This window comes from Rana temporaria, chromosome 5 (assembly GCF_905171775.1).
Source record: "Rana temporaria chromosome 5, aRanTem1.1, whole genome shotgun sequence".
Classification (NCBI taxonomy): Eukaryota; Metazoa; Chordata; class Amphibia; order Anura; family Ranidae; genus Rana; species Rana temporaria.
The window spans coordinates 234,774,668-234,794,114 of record NC_053493.1 but is presented as its reverse complement, the minus strand read 5'-3'; the positions used below and the strand labels follow the sequence as shown (position 1 = coordinate 234,794,114).

General features: G+C 43.4%; 1 protein-coding gene across 2 annotated transcripts in view; it reads left to right on the top strand.

The window, feature by feature from the left end:
• The window catches only part of PIGN (phosphatidylinositol glycan anchor biosynthesis class N), a 453,184-nt gene that overhangs the window by 392,424 nt on the left and 41,313 nt on the right, over positions 1-19,447 (top strand). For both annotated transcript variants that reach the window (XM_040353586.1, XM_040353585.1), the window contains exons 26-27: positions 1,160-1,233; positions 15,066-15,108. In XM_040353586.1, coding sequence (XP_040209520.1) covers positions 1,160-1,233; positions 15,066-15,108 — 117 coding nt within the window. The remainder of the gene's footprint in view (positions 1-1,159; positions 1,234-15,065; positions 15,109-19,447) is intronic.

Genomic DNA, 19,447 nt, shown 5'->3' with positions numbered 1-19,447 from the left:
GCAACATATAGCCCATGGTCACTGGCTTCCTATCCAGTGTCCTGCCCTCTGCTATAATTATGAAATTCCCATTTTTAGATGCTGTATATGTAACATGCTTCAGTATGAAAGGGGTGTTAGTGGGAGATAAGCAGAGAGCTTGTCTATTCAGAAAGAAAATGTATAGGAACATGGAGGCTAACCTCTTTGCTTGCAATACATTGGGTCACGAACACAGAACAAGTATGTAGGACTTCTAACTTTGGCTTTTCTGATATGACACTTATTCATAGTGAGTGATCCAGAAACATTGAAGCCAGAAAGTCAGCATAACAGCCAGGGAAAAAAAAATAACAACTATTGAACATTTTGTATGTTCAATAGTTGTTATATTTTTTTTAAGACAGCATTTAAACAGCCAATGCAAGATGTACAAAACATAGACAAGGCACGCAGGCCTATCATATTGCAGTGGTCAACCATTGACAAGTGTAGGTGATGCAATACAAATCGTAACCAGTGTATGGCCTTGGAGCAATTGCGTAGTATCAACAAGGGTGTGCAATAAAATAAACGAGAAAGAAAAGTTGGAGAACGCCAAGTAGAGAGGAAAGTTACCATTTTTTATTATTAAAATATGAGTATAAATGAATAATTCTATTATCTTTCTCCTATAATTCCTCCTGCAATGTCCCATTAACACATTCACTGGTCTGCTTCAGTTTCAAATTACCTACTTTTTATTATTCCTGTCATTCAAGTTTTCTTTCTGCCTTCTTTCGTATTAGTCCTTTGAGACTAAAAAAAACTAATATGTAGAAATTTCGTTTAGGTTTTTAATAAGTCTTTATTTAATGACTGGAATAAGAGGTTTCCCTGCCATGTGTCTCATTTTTTCTGAATTTAATGTATTCTTTCTTTAAACCACAAAATGTGCCTTCTCTTGCATTAACAAGGGTCTGTAATAGAGCTTTTATTCTAGTATTCATTTGGTGTCTTTGTAACCTATGGTAAAGAAGAGCAGCATTAATTTGAAATACATCTAATATGCTAAATTATTCATGCAGACCAAGAAGAATTTGCCCCATCATTCATTTGCCAGTTAGAGCTCACTTACCTAACGCTTCTACAAAGCTCTAAAAGACATTTCTCCTGTAAGATTCTGCTTTGTGTTTTACAGATTATTATCCCCTTCATTATGGTGATGTGTGCTTTTGAAACCGTACAGATCTCAGCACAGATTTCTTCAAAGAGGTAAAACAACTATCAGTTAAAAAAAAGATTTAAATTAGGGCCTATTTACACTTATGCATTGTGGTACGGTGTGGTAAAATGCACATTTATTCCCCTCTCCTTAATGAGTAGCAACGCGCATACTATCATTTATTTTTATTTTTACAAAGGGTTTTATTGATTTTTAAGTTTTGCATTAATGTTATACAAATCAGCATATATAGAAGAACACAACACAGGTAAAGAAAAGGTCCGAGGTGGGTACATAATAAAATTTCCATCGAAATAGAAGGATGGCACAGAAAGTAGAGTCGCCAGATGTACAAGATTACAGACAAGCCCAAAAGCTGGCAGCAGTACAGCTCCAAGGGTGGGCCAGTAAACAGAGGCAGTTGATGAAGATGATGGTCTCAAATACGTGCAAAATTAGGAAAATTTGCTAGAGCACAAGGGAGAGCTCCAAATAAAATGAGAGGAGGTCAAGAATAGAAAGCCTCTGCCTGGATACCTCTGAAGGCTATAAAGAAAGGGAGGAGTAAACAAAGGGGGTTTGCCAGGGAAGGGGAAGAGGACAAGAGTGGTTCCCGCTCGGTTCAGCCCAAAATGTAGCGCAGAAACAGGCTATTCAATCAATCAAATGGAAAGTAAAGATTAGTCCATGTTAAGATGATCATTGTAGGATATCCATGGCTCTCAAGTCTTTAAATTGTTTGCATGGGAATCAGCCAGTATAGAAGTGAGCTTCTCATGGGCCATGGTCCCCATAAGCCACTCTCTGATCTTTGCAAAGCTGAGAAATGGTTAATGCCAGGCCTTTGCATGAGTCTGCCGGGCTGCCAGAAACACAAACCTCATCAACTTCCTTTCGGCCTTGGTCAGAGATGGGATTAACTTGTGCAACAGGGCCTCCCGGGTGTCACATGCCAGGGCTCCTTTTAAAACTGATCTAATCGTGGAGAAGACTCGAGTCTAAAATCGCAGAGCCTTCAGGCAGGACCACCAAATGTTGTTCCCTGCACCCACGAAAACACAAAGAGGATGCCAAGGGAACAAATTTGACTATATGTACTGGGTCATATATCAGCGATAGAACGACTTATAGGCATTCTCTTGGGCACATATGTTTCGGGAATACTTAGAGGAGTAAAAACAGATTTGATTTCAATCGGACCGATTGTTTTACCCAATTCAGCTTCCTATTTTGAAATGTAGGGAAGCGTGCAGGATCCCATGTCATCAGTCAGGGAAGCGTACAAGGCCCCGTACACGCGGATTTTGATCTGGTGGTTGTACTAACCATCAGATCGAAATCCGCGCGGAATCCATCCGCGGTGACGTGTCGCCGTCGCCGCGATGAAGACGCGGCGACGTGCGCGGCGCTGGAAGATAAAGACTTCCACGCATGCGTTGAATCATTACGACGCATGCGAAGGAGAGGAGCGGACGGATTGATCCAGTGAGTCTGTACAGACCACCGGATCAATCCGCTGGACAGGATTCCAGCGGATAGATTTCTTAGCATGCTAAGAAATTTTTATCCGCTGGAAATCCGTCAGCTGGAATTTTTTCCGCCGATAAGCCCTGGTTCACACTGGGCTGCGGGAGTGAAGCCGTGCGAGTTCAGCTGAACTCGCACGATTTCACTCCCGCCGGCAGTCCCGATTTCGGCCGCGATTTAAGAGACATCTGTGCAGGTTTCTGCACAGATGTCTATGTAAATCGCGGCCCGAAATCGCAAAAAGTAGTACAAGAACTACTTTTTGAAAGCGGCGTCGCACCGATTAGGACAGCGCCATTGCCGACAATTGGCGGCATTTGAGATGCGATTTCACATGTGAAATCGCATCTCAAATCGAATGAAATCGCACCCAGTGTGAACCTGGGCTAAATGTCCGCTCGGACGTACACACCACCGGATCTATCCGCTGGAACTGATCCGCGGATAAATCCCAGCGGATAGATCCGGTGGTGTGTACGAGGCCTAAATCACTAGGCTTTTCAGGAAAGAGTCTTTACGACACCCGTTTTCCAATAGGGTCAAACATCTAGGGAAATCTGGTTGGTTTTGGAGAAGAGATTGGATGTGATGGCAAATTTGGTTGTCTCTGAAGATCTCAGAAGCTGGAAGCTGCCAGTGTTCCCATAGGTGTTCAGAGGACTTAATACCATCAAGCACCAGCGTAAAGCCACCAGGTTGTCATAAACAGCTGCATCCCTGCCGACCTCTGCATACCAGACAGCCTCATAGATGTTCCATCTTCTGCTTTTTGTGATGTGCTGAATTACCCTTCATAAGCAACGAGTGCATTTTAACCCTTTCTTTACTTGTTTTATCAAAATCTGCACTTAGATGTCGTGTCCTTTTTTTGGTTTATCTACCAATGGGTTCATGTTTACGTGTACCTATACCAGGGCTCGACAAGTCCCAAGTGCTAGGACAAGAAATGGCATCCTGGCGCCTGAGCTGCCGCCCAAATGACAGGCAAGCGAAGCTCAGGACTGACATAGCGGGTGCTGCTGGGAAGAGAGGAGGCAGGAGAGCTCTCCTCCCCTTCTTGTTGCTGAGCCGGAAGTGACATGTATGATTTTGCTTTGGGGTCCCCGTTGACAGTTTCCCCAGCCATTAAGCATTCAGTGGAGCACAGGGACACCTGCATGTCTCATTAAAGAGAACCCGTCACCCAAAATAAATCATCACATAGGGGACTTTTTTTTCCCCTATGTGATAAAAAAAAAAGTTAAGACATTTTTTTTTAATTGTAAAAAATACAATTATACCCAAGCACAAAAAAATCCTCTGCCAAAAAATGAGGCCACCCTTACATATACACATGTACAAATGTAAACGCACGCATCAGGGCTCCTACGCCTGAAAACATTGATTTCAAAACACGTTACATATTGCCGCACACACTGGAATGAGAGCAACAATTCTAGCACCAGATCTCCTTTGCAACGCTAAACTGATGACCTATAGAGGGCATATCTATATCTATTTACTCGGTGCAGCCTTGACTTTTAAATTTTACCAAAAAATGTAGTCGTTTATAGCATTTCTGTGCCCCCTAAAATTAACTTTTATTACCTTTGCAGTAATATTGTGTGACATAAAAATTGTAACTACCACTATTGTATTTTCTAGGGTGTCTGCTTTTAGAAAATATATCATGTTTTGGGGGTTTTATGTATTTTTCAGGTCTAAAAATTATTGTTTAAACATGTGTGTAAGAGAGATATGGACTCCAGAGAGAGATATATAATTCTGGCCCTGTACAAATCATTAATAAGACCTCATCTGGAATATGCAGTTCAGTTTTGGACACCGGTTCTCAAAAAGGATATCAGGGAACTGGAGAAAGTGCAGAGAAGGGCAACCAAGCTGATAAGAGGCCCTTGAGGAGCTCAGCCATGAAGAAAGATTAGAGCAACTGAGTATATTCCCCCTTGAGAAGAGGAGATTAAAGGGTGATATGATCAATATGTACAAATACATATAGTGAACTTGGTGTTGAGTTATTCACTTTAAGGTCATCACAGAGGACAAGGGGGCACTCCTTACCTCTAGAGGAAAAAAGATTTCATCTCCAAATATGGAAAGATTTCTTCACAGTAAGAGCTGTGGAAATGTGTAATAGACTCCCTCCAGAGGTGGTTCTGGTGAGCTACTAAATGTACAGAATATAACTGGGTACTAACATTTATAGGTAACGTTGATCCAGGGAAAATCCGATTGCCTCACGGGGGATCAGGAAGAAATTTTTCCCCCTGCAGTAGCAAGTTGGAGCATGTTTTGCTGTTTTTTTTTTTGCCTTCCTCTGGATCAACGGTGGCCAAGAACATACAGCGGTTTAACAGGACAGGTTCCACTCAGAACAGGCCTCGCCATGGTCGACCAAAGAAATTGAGTGCACATGCTCAGCGTCATAGCCAGAGGTTTTCTTTGGGAAATAGATGTATAAGTGCTGCCAGCATTGCTGCAGAGGTTGAAGGGGTTGGGGGGTCAGCCTGTCAGTGCTCAGACCATATGTCACACACTACATCAAATTGATCTGCATGGCTGTCATCCCAGAAGGAAGCCTTTTCTAAAGATGATGCACAAGAAAGCCTGCAAACAGTTTGCTGAGGACACGCAGACTAAGGACATGGGTTACTGGAACCATGTCCTATGGTCTGATGAGACCAAGATAAACATATTTGGTTCAAATGGTGTCAAGATTGTGTGGCGGCAACCCGGTGAGGAGTACCAAGACAAATGTGTCTTGCCTACAGTCAAGCATGGTGGTGGGAGTGTCATGGTCTGTGGCTGCATGAGTACTGCCGGCTATGGGTAGCTACAATTCATTGAGGGAACCATGAATGTCAACATGTACTGTGACATACTGAAGCAGAGCATGATCCCCTCCCTTCAGAGACTGGGCCGCAGGGAGGTATTCCAACATGATACCGACCCCAAACACACCTGCAAGAGGACCCACTGCCTTGCTAAAGAAGCTGAGGGTAAAGGTGATGGACTGGCCAAGCATGTCTCCAGACCTAAACCCTATTCAGCATCTGTGGGTCATCCTCAAACGGAAGGTGGAGGAGTGCAAGATCTCTAACATCCACCAGTCTGTGATGTCGTCATGGAAGAGTGGAAGAGGACTCCAGTGGCAACCTGTGAATCTCTGGTGATCTCCATGCCCAATAGGGTTAAGGCAGTGCTGAAAAATAATGGTGATCACACAAAATATTGACACTTTGGGCACAATTTGGACATTTTCACCTAGGAGTATACTCACTTTTGTTGCCAGCGGTTTAGACATTAATGTGTTATTTTAAAAGGTACAGTAAATTGACACAGTTTTTCAAGCTGTACACTCGCTACTTTACATTGTTGTAGCAATGTGTAATTTCATCAGTGTTGTCACATGAAAAGATATAATAAAAAAATTACAAAAAAATGAGTGGTGTACACATTTTTGTGAGATACATGCATACATTACACACCTTAAAATGGGATGCATACATTACATCTAAGTCCATAAATATACCATAAATTTGGGCATTCATCTATGCCCCTTGGTTGTTAGACAGTTAATAAATAATACACTTCTGTGTAGTGTTATTCACAATAAGGGGTTGATAGCGAATGATAAAACAAAGATTAAACTGTTACTAAACCCAGGACCCTGCATTCACTATATCTGGCCTCCCACAGTAAACACAACATGGAAATGCAATTATTTTAGTAAATATAAATTGCTGAATACCTTTTCTCATCAGCAGTATATAGCAGTCTTGATACTTCTATCAGTGTCCAGGCAAGCACTGGTTAAAGCTTGTTAAAGCTTGCCCCTCGGTCAGGACAGTGCTCATTGGCCCTGTGCTAATCACATGCCGGTAAGTGAATCCCTGCGGTGTCACTTCCTGGTTCCCTACTGCTTATGCGCGAGTCGCGCTGAGCGATCCCTCTGGTCCCTGCTGTCTTCTGGGACCTGTGTGCCTTCCAAAAGACAGCGGGGGGACGGCGGAGGCGCCGGATGTGGCGTAGGTGGCAGCGGTGACCTGTGCCCGGAAATGGGAGCAAATACCTGGATTACACATGTATCTGCTCCCTCCTCCCCCCATTTTTAGGTGTAACTCCGATTTAAAGCAGAGAATGCATTAAAGTAACAAACCTGCCTTTAAATCCACTTTAATGCAGTTTGCCATTTTAAAACTTTTAGGAAATTCATACATATGAAGAAAGCTGGGATTGATGTGGACAGCTGTCTTTAAAGTGGAGTTCCACCCTTTTTTTTTTTTCACCAAAAATCTAAAAAAATAAATAAAAAAAAAATTATACTCACCTGAAAGGGCGGTTGCTATGCGGAAGTAGCTCTTCTGCCTCTTCCTCCACTGCGGTGGATCTTCTGCCTCATCCTCCGTTGCGGTTTCCTCTGGTGAATGGGGCACGCTGCCTTCTGGGAACTGTGTGTATCCCAGTAGGCAGCTGCCCATTCACAAAGCGCCGCACGAGTCGCGTATGCACAGTAGGAAACGGGCAGTGAAGCCTGTTTTCCTTAGTGAGGATGGAGGCGCCAGGACCGAGCGATCGCTGTTGGGGGACCGACATCGCGAGCGACTAGGACAGGTAAGTGTCTTTATTAAAAGTCAGCAGCTACAGTGTTAAAGAATCACGGGTGGAATCCCGCTTTAACCACTTGCCTACAGGGCACTTTCACCCCCTTCCTGCCCAAGCCATTTTTCAGCTTTCATCGCTGTCACAATTTGAATGACAATTGTGCGGTCATGCAACGCTGTACCCAAATGACATTTTTATCATTTTTTCCCCAGAAATAGAGCTTTCTTTTGGTGGTATTCACCTATGCGGTTTTTATTTAGTGCGCTATAAACAAAAAAAGAGGGACAAGTTTGAAAAAAACACAATATTTTGTACTTTTTGCTATAATAAATATCCAATTTTTTTTGAACAACTTTTTTTCCTCAGTTTAGGCCGATACGTATTCTTCTACATATTTTTGGTTAAAAAACTGCAATAAGCGTATATTGATTGGTTTGCGCAAAAGTTATATCGGCTACAAAATAGGGGATAGCATTTTTATTATTTAGTTATTTTTTACTAGTAATGGCGGCGATCTGCAATTTTTATCATGATTACGATATTGCAGTGGAAACATCGGACACTTTTGACACATTTTTGGGACCGTTCACATTTATACAGCGATTTGTGCTATAAAAATGCATTGATTGCTGTATAAATATGACTGGCAGGGAAGGGGTTAACACTGGGGGCGATCAAGGGGTTAATGTGTTAATGTGTTCCCTAGGGAGTGATTCTTACTGTGGGGGAGGGGAATGACTGGGGGAGGTGACCGATCGGGGTCCCTATGTACAAGAGACACACCATTGGTCTCCTCCCCCTGACAGGACATGGATCTGTGTGTTTACACACTCCGATCCACGGTCCTGCTCAGTTATTGGGCAATCGCGGGTGCCTGGCCGACATCGCAGCCCGCTGGGCAAGCACACCGGGTTCCCAGTGACGCGGCGGGTGTGCACAGGCCCCCTAGTGGCTCCAGAAGGCGCAACGTCGTATGACGTCCGCCCAGAACGAGAGAGTCTTCGTCCCGCCGTCATATGACGGTGGCCAGGAGACAAGCAGTTAAGGATGGGCAGGAAAAGTAGTATCCCAAAATGGAAAATGAGCGAGGGGAATAACAATTGGCCTGGACTTGAGGTAGTTAACATCACAGTGGTGGCTGGACTGCAGCAGAAGCTCTACCGACAAAATAAAATCTACTACCAAATGAGGAGGAGAACTGGGTTCTACTGCTTAGACACCCAGCAGACTTTACAAAAGCTAAACAAATGCTGCTTGCCGCCCAGAGAAAGCAATGGGAGGGATGTGACTAGCAATGAGCACGAGGACTCCTTCTGTGTGTATGGCATTATCATGAAATTGGAGTTTTCACAGTAGATATAGTCAACATCCGCTTCCGCCTTTTACCCTCCCATTTCAAGGCCCTATAACAGCTGCATGGGCTATAGTAACCCCACTTGACACACCTCACCTCAGCCTGCTGATTGAACAATACCAGAGCAGCAGCAGACAGATGTACTCTTCCACCTGTAAGCATGTTCCGAAAGGTCAACTGACAGATCTGTGCAATGCAGAAGAACTCCGAACGAGTGATAGTGGCTTCATCTTAAAAAAAGTTTATTTGGTTGATATGAATATATAACCAGTTTTTTTTTTTCTTCCTGGAGTAATACTTTAATGGAGCTCCCAGAAGCAAAATGCTGTGAACCTTAGTAGTATATAATAGAGCTTACAAGTCATGTTTCATAAGCTTGTAACCTGACAATGACTGCACAGATACAGCAGAAAGTTGCTGTAATTCTAAGTTTGCCAAAAGGAAAGTTAACTGGGTGAGCCGAATAAGAGGCCAACACATAAACCATGAAAACGAAAGCATCTTGGATCAAGGCTAGGTAAAGATTTCATTTAGAAAAGTCCCATTCTACATTGTTCTGTAGTAATAAAGAGAATATTTTACGTAGAATCCAAAGAACAGCTGCAGAAATGGCTCAGTGGAAGCTGTCTTGTGCTTGCAGATTTAGGTTATAGGTTGGAATCCTTCAGAGCCTAATATCCTGTTAGAATGCTTTATCTAAGCTTCCACTGGAGCTTTATAAACTGTGCATATTGCCAGACTGATTTCAAATGCAGTTTTTCCTTATCTGGAATGCATGTGTTCATCCAGATGACTACACAGAGAATGGAATACATGTATTATATTACAGTGGTATATTTACCTTGTTCTTCCTTCTTTGTGCTATCACCGCTCAATACAGTAGTGTTTCGTATTGTGTGGTTCTTGTGATTACATTATTATACAAAATATTGGCTAGTAGATAAGTGTGCCTTTATATGAATTATACCAGTAAAAATGGAAATGGAATAATGGTATTTTGGCCTTCAGTTTGTGTGTCATCTAACAGCAAGGCGAGAAACCACATAGGGAGCCTTATTTATCAAAATGTCTGATGTGGACTCTGACTGCATTTCCTTGCTAGAAATAAATAAAAAACATTCACATTCCAGGGTATTATTTTTCAAGGAAGATTTTAAACTGATTAGTGGGCACTGTAAACAAAGACATAATTTTATCCCTATTAACTACTTTAAACGTAATGCAATTGTCTTAAAAAAATAAATACAAAAAAAACATACTAGGATGTATCCAGCTCCTCTTAGGCCTCGTACACACGGCCGAGAAACTCAACGGGCAAAACACATCGTTTTGCTCGTCGAGTTCCTTGTGAAGCTGCTGCGGATCTCGGCAAGCCAAATTTTCCCATTCCTGTCGGGGGAAAAAGAAGACATGCTTTCTTTTTGGCCCAACAAGATCCTCGTCGGTTTCCTCGTCAAAGTGTACACACGACTGGTTTCCAAAAAACTGCAAAAAAAAAAAAAAACAGCAAGCTTTTCTGTTTTTGCTGTTTTATCTGTATGCAGATCAAAGGTATGACCTTTGATCTGCTTATGGCATCAGTTAAAGAAGCCTTAAGTTTACGTAAAATATATTCCTTTTTTTTCCACATTTAGTTAATGCTAATCATCCCTAATTAACTCCTTTCTTTCCACTTCTCCCTTTAGCTTTTATTTGTATGCTGACTTTTTTTTATTTCTATGTGTCCCATTAATGTTTGTTTTTTTGTTTTCATTTTTTGTGTCTTATTTTTTTCAGGGTTGCATAAAAGATGCGCAAAATTAAAGGGAAAGTGCAGCCTGAGCTCCTCCTATGGGTCACAGGAGTGCAATTTCTTTTGCACTCCTGTGAGCTGTTTTCAGCAGAGAGCGGTCTGAAGTCCGCTCTCTGCTGACGTCACAAAGATCAGTGCAGGCACCGCATCATCCTGACTTTGGAAGTCTGGATTCACCAGGTGGCTGGACTGATAGGCGTCTCAGCCTCTCAGCAAGCCACTGAGATGGCCGCTCTCTGCCCCTCCACAGCTCAGCGCTCTAATGAGCATGGAGGAGCAGAGCAAGAGAGCTGCTGACTCTCTGCTAGGGGAGGTGAGAGAAGCGAGCCATCGGCAGTGTTCGTGGCTTAGTTCTCAGTGAAGAGGTGACAGATACAGCATCGGACCGATGTTGTGTCCACCTAGGTAAGTATAATAAATCTCATACTTCTCTTTAAACCACTTTATACCCCACGTATGTTTAAATGATGTCCACAGATGGAATCTCCCATCCTGGGCAGGCGTCATATGACGTCCTCTACTTCCCGCCGTGATAGGGGGTGTTCGCGTGGCGCCACGTCACTGAGGGGCCAATGCGCATGCCCAGCCGTGTCCGATGTCCGCCGGGCACTTCCCATTGCTTGTGACAGAGCAGGGACGTGAATCTGTGTGCTTTGCTTTGGGACAAATAGTCATGATGTTTTACATGCTGATGTTACCAGCTCTCACTATATCATGTGACTGTAACACTGGTGCCCAGGCTGAGGGAGCTGAAGCCTAGTCCAAATTGATCCACAGAGAAAGCCGTCACCCAGGGTGTATACTCTGCAAGCATGGGCTTTATTCAATACGTAGACATTGTAACAGCCACAAAATGTCAATGTATTTTCAGCCAGTAATGGCCTTAATCATGACTCCTGATTAAGGCCATTTTTGGCTGAAACATGTTCAGATTTTGTGGCTGTTACAATGCCTACGCATTGAATAAAGCCCAAACGTACAGAGTATATACTGTGGTTTTGGCTTTCGTTGTCAGCCATAATATTTAGCCTATTGTGTGTCCTGTGATGTACTCCAAAAAATGTATTTTACAGGTAAATACAAAAATACAGTTATTTTGAGACTTGGTGCAACCTCTTCTACCTTGCTATCCTTCACATTGACCCACAAGTGGTATCATGGCCACCTAGAATAAGTCTGACTTTTACTTTTGGCCAAATTGGACCTTTAACTCCTTTTGTATGAAAACTTCCTGAAGACAGTTCTTGTTAATTGTATTGTACGCAAACTGTCAAAAATGAACAATAAAACTCCATCAGCGTCACTTAAGGATATATGGATGGTATGCTTGGTAGATTTAGCTGAACTTAACATAGACACTTTTAAAAAAAAGTATATTTACATTTGCATAGTGATTTTTTGTGTAGGAAAGCTTCTGTGTGAAATAGCTTGCTCTCTAATTAATTTGTGTTTTTTTAATATACAAAACGAATACATTTGGTTGTCACAATCTGTCTTCCAGATTTTTGTTTATATCCATAACTGAACTGTATCCAAAATAAGAGAACATTGTTTTTGCAACATTCTGGCTGCTGGTGTGCTTGTAGCAGCACACATGTCTTTATGTTGGATTTGAAATACACTTTGAAAGCTAATTATTCATGCTTTAAAGGAGAAGTCGAGTCAAAGCTTGTTTGGCTGTACTTCTGTTGTGGATCACTGGAGTACAGTTTGTTCAGCACTCATGTGACCCGTTTTCAGGAGACAGCAGGCTGAAGCCCGCTGACGTCACAGTGCCGATTTCAGCTTGGTCAAGATCGTGACAATGAAGTATATTAGAGTTGTATCCTGCTGTGTACAAAGAAATATGGCTGCCTTAGAATGCCTGCAATGTTGGTTCAGGTACAGTGAAGTCTAGTTATGTCTGTCAGCAAGAACTTCAACTTTTTAGGATGAGTTGCATTTGAAGGTTAATAGTCATGTCCTAGATGGGCAGGGCAGGACTTAGGGTGGTGGGGGCCCCTGGGCTTGAGTAACTTTCGGGCCCTACCTTCTATACATTACTTTAAATAGAACAAAATGATACATACACAAGCTATGCATTAGAGCTACACAATTCTGAATAAACTGAGAATAAAAATGGAGATCACGATTCTGAAGTAAACCCCGGACGATTTTTGCAGTTTTTCAATTATTAAGTAATAACAGCTCATCGCAATGCAATACATATATATCCCCCAAGAACGAGGCCTGCAAATACCTTTTTTAGGTTGATTTCGTTCTCTGTATTTCCTGGGTAGCTCAAGCGCCATTCGTACTGCTGTTGTGATTCAAATTATGACGTCGCGTCCGACCTTACTGTGTCCCTGACGGTAATCTCACACGTGCGCCGTAACCATTCGTTGCTGTGTCTGTGACTGCTGTTTTCCTTCACTCCCCTTTTGTGACGTCTTCTTTAGTCATACGAGGGAGTATCAGGAAGAGTGGAAAGAGCTAAACACCGCAAGATTTCTCCTCTGTGCCGGACAGAGGGGAAGTTCTCACAGACTGCATTCCGGCAAGCTTTAAATGTCGGTTTAGAGGGGCTAATGTGCGCAAGCGTGGTGACGTCATGCAAATGATCAGCTGCCTGTGTTATGGGCTATTTTTAAGACAATGTTGTGTCCCAGGGTTTACATTACAACCACTTTAAATGACTGGCATATTATTGAAAAAAACGTAAACATAAGGGGCCCCCTATTGGGCGGGGCCCATCTGCTTGAGCCCAGTCAAGCCCGGCCCTGTAGATGGGAAATTTAGGCTTTTCAGAATTGAAGTAACTGTAAGTAATGTAAGATTCAATTTCTCAACCAGGCAGCATTGTGTACAATTGTTGGTTCCTATACAGCAGGGCTGTCCAAACTTTTTTCAAAGAGGGCCAGATTTCATTAAGGGAAAATGTGTGAGAGCCGACCATTTTGAACCATTAAAAGTCGGTCTAAATGTGTTCGTTCGAGCACTAATACACTGCCCAACAAGAATTCTCTTTCCTTGTGTGTGGTGAAGAGATGAGCTTGGGTGTGCTATTTGGATATACCAATCGGCGTATAACACGCACCTTCACTTTAAGAGGAAAGTTTCAGGAAAAAAATTAAATTTGAAATAAAGAGCTGTGAAGCAAATTTAGCCTATTGAGCCTAACCCATCTGCAGCCTCACCATTGCCACGAATGCAGCCTCACCACTACCATGAATGCAGCCTCTCCATTACCACAAATGCAGCCTCTCCATTACCATGAATGCAGCCTTACCATTGACATCAGTGTAGCCTGATTGATGCCCATCTGCAGCCTCAGAGGGGGCAGGGAGAGGGGCAGGACAAGTGCCAACAGATTAAATACAGGAGAATCTCCTGTTTATACTGAGGCGTCTTTAATACAGCCGCCACCGAGTAAACAGACCCACACAGGTGGCAGACCCACAAAGAACTTACGGCGGCGTATCTATTGATACGCCGCGTAGGTTCTACGATGTGCCGTCATATCTTTGTTTTGTATCCACAAAACAAGATACGACTGAATGTGGGCTAGATCTGACTGACGTACGTCTTAATACGCCGTCGGATCTTAGGTGCATATTTACGCTGGCCGCTAGGTGATGCTTCCGTTGATTTCCGCGTAGAGTATGCAAATTAGCTAGATACGCCGATTCTCAAACGTACATCCGCCCAGCGCATTTTTTTACGTCGTTTACGTAAGGCTTTTTTCGGCGTAACGTTACCCCTGCCTCTATGAGGTGTACGCAATGTTAGGTATGGACGTCGGGACATCGTCAAATTTTCCGTCGTTTGCGTAAATCGTTCGCAAATAGGGCTTTGCGTAAGTTACGTTCACGTCGAAAGCATTGACTATTTTCGATGTGATTTTGCGCATGCGCACTGGGATACGTCCACGGACGGCGCATGCGCTGTTCGTAAAAAGCGTCAATTACGTGGGGTCATACCAGATTACCATACAACACGCCCACTCCAAGCCTACTTTGAATTACGTGGGCTTACGCCGGCAGATTTACATTAGGCCGGCCCGCATATGGGAGCAAGTTCTTTGTGGATACCCTAGGAGCCACTCTGATTTACGGCGGCGTAGCGCATATGAGATGCGCTACGCCTGCCTAAATATACACCCATTTTTGTGAATCTGGCCCTATATCTTTTGTGGCCCTGGGGACCACAAAAGTTATATATATATAATTACCAGGGGGGCCACATTAAACCAAAACGGGGGCCGCAATTGGCCCGCGGGCCGGACTTTGGACATGCCTGCTATACAGCATTAAAAAAAACATAGTGCAAATAAAAAAATAGTTGTCGTAGCATGTGTTTGTTGCAGAATTAGGTGTTTTGTGTGAATTTTTGTTTTAGTGGATTTCCTTAAAACTAAAAATGAATTTTTCCCTTAAATTTTACAGTAATGTCCTCTAAGGTCTTCAAAAATAAAATGTTCTTTTATGATTTTTAAAAGCTGTACGGAATCTTCTAATGTGATTGTATTTGTTAAAACATTTTGTAAAATGTAAGGTTTACTGATCAGTATTTAGCTATATCATTTCCCTGTGCTGAAATAATATTTATCTTTTGTTTCTTTTCAGTCTTTTTCTTATCGTTCTTGTGATATCGGACATAATGTCTCTGGTAAGTCACAGTTAGATACTCTGTGCCAATAAAACCGACAGGCTGTGTTCCAATAAGTCATTCTGCAATATTCAGAACATTAGTGCATGGAGGCATTTGTGTTTGTTTAGCAGAATTGGACAGGCATAAGCAGAAACTCTTTCAATAAATTCTCTCCCATTCTGTAATCAGTCACACTCCATAAATACAATGTTGTAAGACGGAAGGTTCAAAAGGGCACTTAAATTGTATTTCTTATTAATTTGGTTGAAGGAAATATTTCTGCATACAAGTAGTGATTTTAAATCTGAACACATTTCCTAAAGTGAGATAGGCAATTTCAAAGCAAAAGCCGTTTTCTGCATTGCACTTTCAGAAGAGCTGTCCAGCAATTGCAAAGCCATTTTAATAAATGTGCTTTTTCCCTGCATCTGCCAAGACAGTGACCCTTTTAGACTTTATAGAATGTCTGCAAATGTATGAAATCTTCACAGAGCTTTCCTGATGGAAGTGTTATTGTGCTATTTCAAGAAAATAATACACTTACATTTACAATAACATTATGAACTACTCACATTCACAACCACATTTATTATGCACACCCAGCAAGTGCTAGGTAGGGTCTTGTATTGCTTTCTGAACAGACTGAATTCTTCATGGTCCACATTCTTCAAGTGGCAAGAACATTTCTTTCCTTTGTTATCTGCTGTTTTGATGGCCTATAATTGTCCTACAACGCATTCATTCTGTAGACCTCCTACTCCACATCATTCTGACTATAGGATCTGCCTATTGCAGCAGAAAATGCAATTTGTCAGACTTTGCAACAGTTTTCCAGCCTTTATCTTGGTGATCTTCAAAAAGGTCCATGGAGTTTTGGAGGAGCACAGGTTGGTAGTATAGAAGACAGAAGTGCTGTCTGACTGAAGCATGAAATCAGTGCTTTGTTTTAATGCCCCCCCCCCTCCACAACAACATACCCTCACTTTCCCTTTGTTTAGCTGGGTGGAAGCAAGGAAGTTAAGCTTATGTAAGGTCAGCTCTGGACCCCTGCATGTTACACAGCCCCCCACAGCTCTGGACCCCTGCATGTTACACAGCCCCCCACAGCTCTGGACCCCTGCATGTTACACAGCCCCCCACAGCTCTGGACCCCTGCATGTTACACAGCCCCCCCCACAGCTCTGGACCCCTGCATGTTGCACAGCACCCCCACTGCTCTGGACCCCTGCACATTACACAGCCCCCCACAGCTCTGAACCCCTGCACATTACACAACCCACACACAGCTCTGGACCCCTGCATGTTACACAGCCCCCACAACTCTGGACCCCTGCATGTTACACAGCTACCCCCCACAGATCTGGACTCCAGCATGTTACACAGCCCCCCCCCCCCCCAGCTCTGGATTCCTGTATTTTACACGGCCCCCCACAGCTCTGGACCCCTGCATGTTACACAGCATCCCCCAGGTCTGGACCCCTGCATGTTACACAGCATGCCACACAGCTCTGGACCCCTGCATGTTACACAGCCCCCACAGCTCTGGACCCCTGCGTGTTACACAGCTACCCCCACAGATCTGGACTCCTGCATGTAAGGTCTTGTACACACGGTCGGACCAAACCGATGAGACTGGTCCGTCTGTTCGTTTTCAGCGGTTCACCTCTGAAGTGGCCTGACGGCCTGATATGTGTACACACCATCAGTCCAAAATCCGAGCGGGTCAGAACGCGGTGACGTAAACACACGACATGCTGAATAAACCGAAGTTCAATGCTTCCAAGCATGCGTCGACTTGATTCTGAGCATGCACGGGTTTTGAACCGCCCATCGGTCCAGCGGTTCGGTTTTGAAGCATGTTTAGAAATTTTGGACCGAAGGAAACCAGACCACTAGCCTATACACACGGTTGGTTTGGTCCGATGAAAATGAACTTCGGTTCATTCTCAGCAGACCAAACCGACCGCGTGTACGAGGCCTTACACAGCCCTCCCCCCCCCCACAGCTCTGGATTCCTGTATTTTACACAGCCCCCCACAGCTCTGGACCCCTGCATTTTACACAGCCCACCACATCTCTGGACCCCTGCATGTTACACAGCATCCCCCAGGTCTGGACCCCTGCATGTTACACAGCATGCCCCACAGCTCTGGACCCCTGCATGTTACACAGCCACCACAACTCTGGACCCCTGCATGTTGCACAGCCTCCCCACAGCTCTGGACCCCTGCATTTTACACAGCCCACCACATCTCTGGACCCCTGCATGTTACACAGCATCCCCCAGGTCTGGACCCCTGCATGTTACACAGCATGCCCCACAGCTCCGGACCCCTGCATGTTACACAGCCCCCCACAGCTCTGGACCCCTACATGTTATACACAGCCCCCCACAGCTCTGGATGCCTGCATGTTACACAGCTTCCCCCCAGCTCTGGACCCCTGCATGTTACACAGCCCCCCCCCCCAGCTCTGTCCCTTCCTACCCCCGCATCATGTCACAGCTTGCATCTCCCTGCCCTGTCACAGCACCGCTGTGCTGCCTGAGCCAGCCCCACTGTCACCCCTTCACTCACGGTGGGTTGCACATTGTACCGCCCCCCCCATTGGTATGCCACTGTCTGTCTTTAGGTTCATCGTAAACAAAACTCATCATTATATTTACAGTGAAGAATGGAATAAATTCAAAATGTTTTCCATCCATTTGATCAGTTTAGCTTCCTGCCTTTGGATCTTCCAAAAAATCATGTCTTCCTTAAAATAAATAGCCCAAAGCTGAAGCCTCGTATTCTAGGCCTTGCAAGTGATTGCTACAGAGGAAATATTATATTAGCATTACATTTTCTATCCCCAATTTTTAAACCTTTAAAGATGTTATTTTTTCAGCTGTCTCTCTTTGTTAAAGTGGTGGTAAACCCGAATAATCAAAAATAAACTGACCAGAGTACCTCACACTGTAAAGCAAAATAAATCATCTTTCCCTCTGACCAGTCAAAGAGCAGCCAGTCATTTAAAATCCTCCCTGTTTTCCTATACTGGAAAAAAAACAGATCTAAAAAATGTAATAATCATGTACGAACAGGGGGCGTGTGTCCTGCACCCGTGCACAGCACATTCACTTAGATCACTCCCCCTACCTCTTCCGGCTCCCCTATGATTGGTTGTTCCTCGCCAAAGCTACCCAGCGCTCTGATATATTGGAAATTCCTGGCGTAGGGTAGCTTTGACATGCGCACGTTGACTGGTCCACGTGAGCACATTGGGAGTGACACACGCACACAATTCCCAAGCTGTGCATGCTGCTAACCCATGCTATTGTGATTTATGGGGACGTGTACACGTGAGAGGAGAGTCAGGGATGTCAAGACTCCGCATCCCGAGCTCCGGCCCGTCGACGCGCCCATGGACTGGAGACATTCACAGGGCTGTGACAGGTGCTTGGATTTAAAAACAAAAGCAGAGATAATGTAATTTGGATTTGTATGTGACCAATCATAGGTGTCAGTGGGAGGAATAGTTAGCCATCTTTGGTGTCACAAAGTGTAAAAAATTGCATATCTTTAAAAATGTATGAAGATGGTGTTTACAACCACTTTAAGTGGCAGCACAATGCTGATTGTTAAACAGGCTTATTGTTAAATAGTATTTACAAGTCCTGCGGCTCTAGTCATGAGCATAGGGGCTACTGTTGTTTTTTTTTGCTTAGGTTAAACGTATATTTTTTAATATCACATTTTATTTGCTATTTAGCTGCTTATGTTGCCATTTTATCACGGTGCTTCTGTAATATGTCGCTTTTCTTATGAAGTTTACAAATAATACATTTCATCCTCCAGACGGTTAGAAAATCTTTATTGTCATTGTAAAATAAAAAATAAACAAAATTATGAAAATGATTGAAAAAAAAATGGGTACAACCCTAAACTCTGTGGTCGACCACTAGCCCATTTTGAACCTGTTTTCGTTTACTTTTTTTTCGGCTTTTTAACAAAATCTTTGCTCAAGTATTATCTTCCTAGATATTTGTTTTAGGGACTTCTGTATCAGGCTATTATGATGAAAAGTGTCAAATGCTGTAATAAAAATATATTGCATCAATAGCATTTACAACTTCCAAATGTAAAATGTGCCTCCTGAAAACACTGCTATTTTTCATAAGTCCCCTTTCACACTTATACGACTTGTCTCACGATTTTGGACTGCAAAATCGTATGACAAGTCATTCTCCATTATTTTCAATGACTACCATCCATACTGGCACGACTTTAAGTAGTGCCGACTTCAAAGTAGTCCTTGCACTGCTTTGGTCCGATTTTGATGCCACTTACACAGGCATTCATTGAAATCGCGGCTGCGA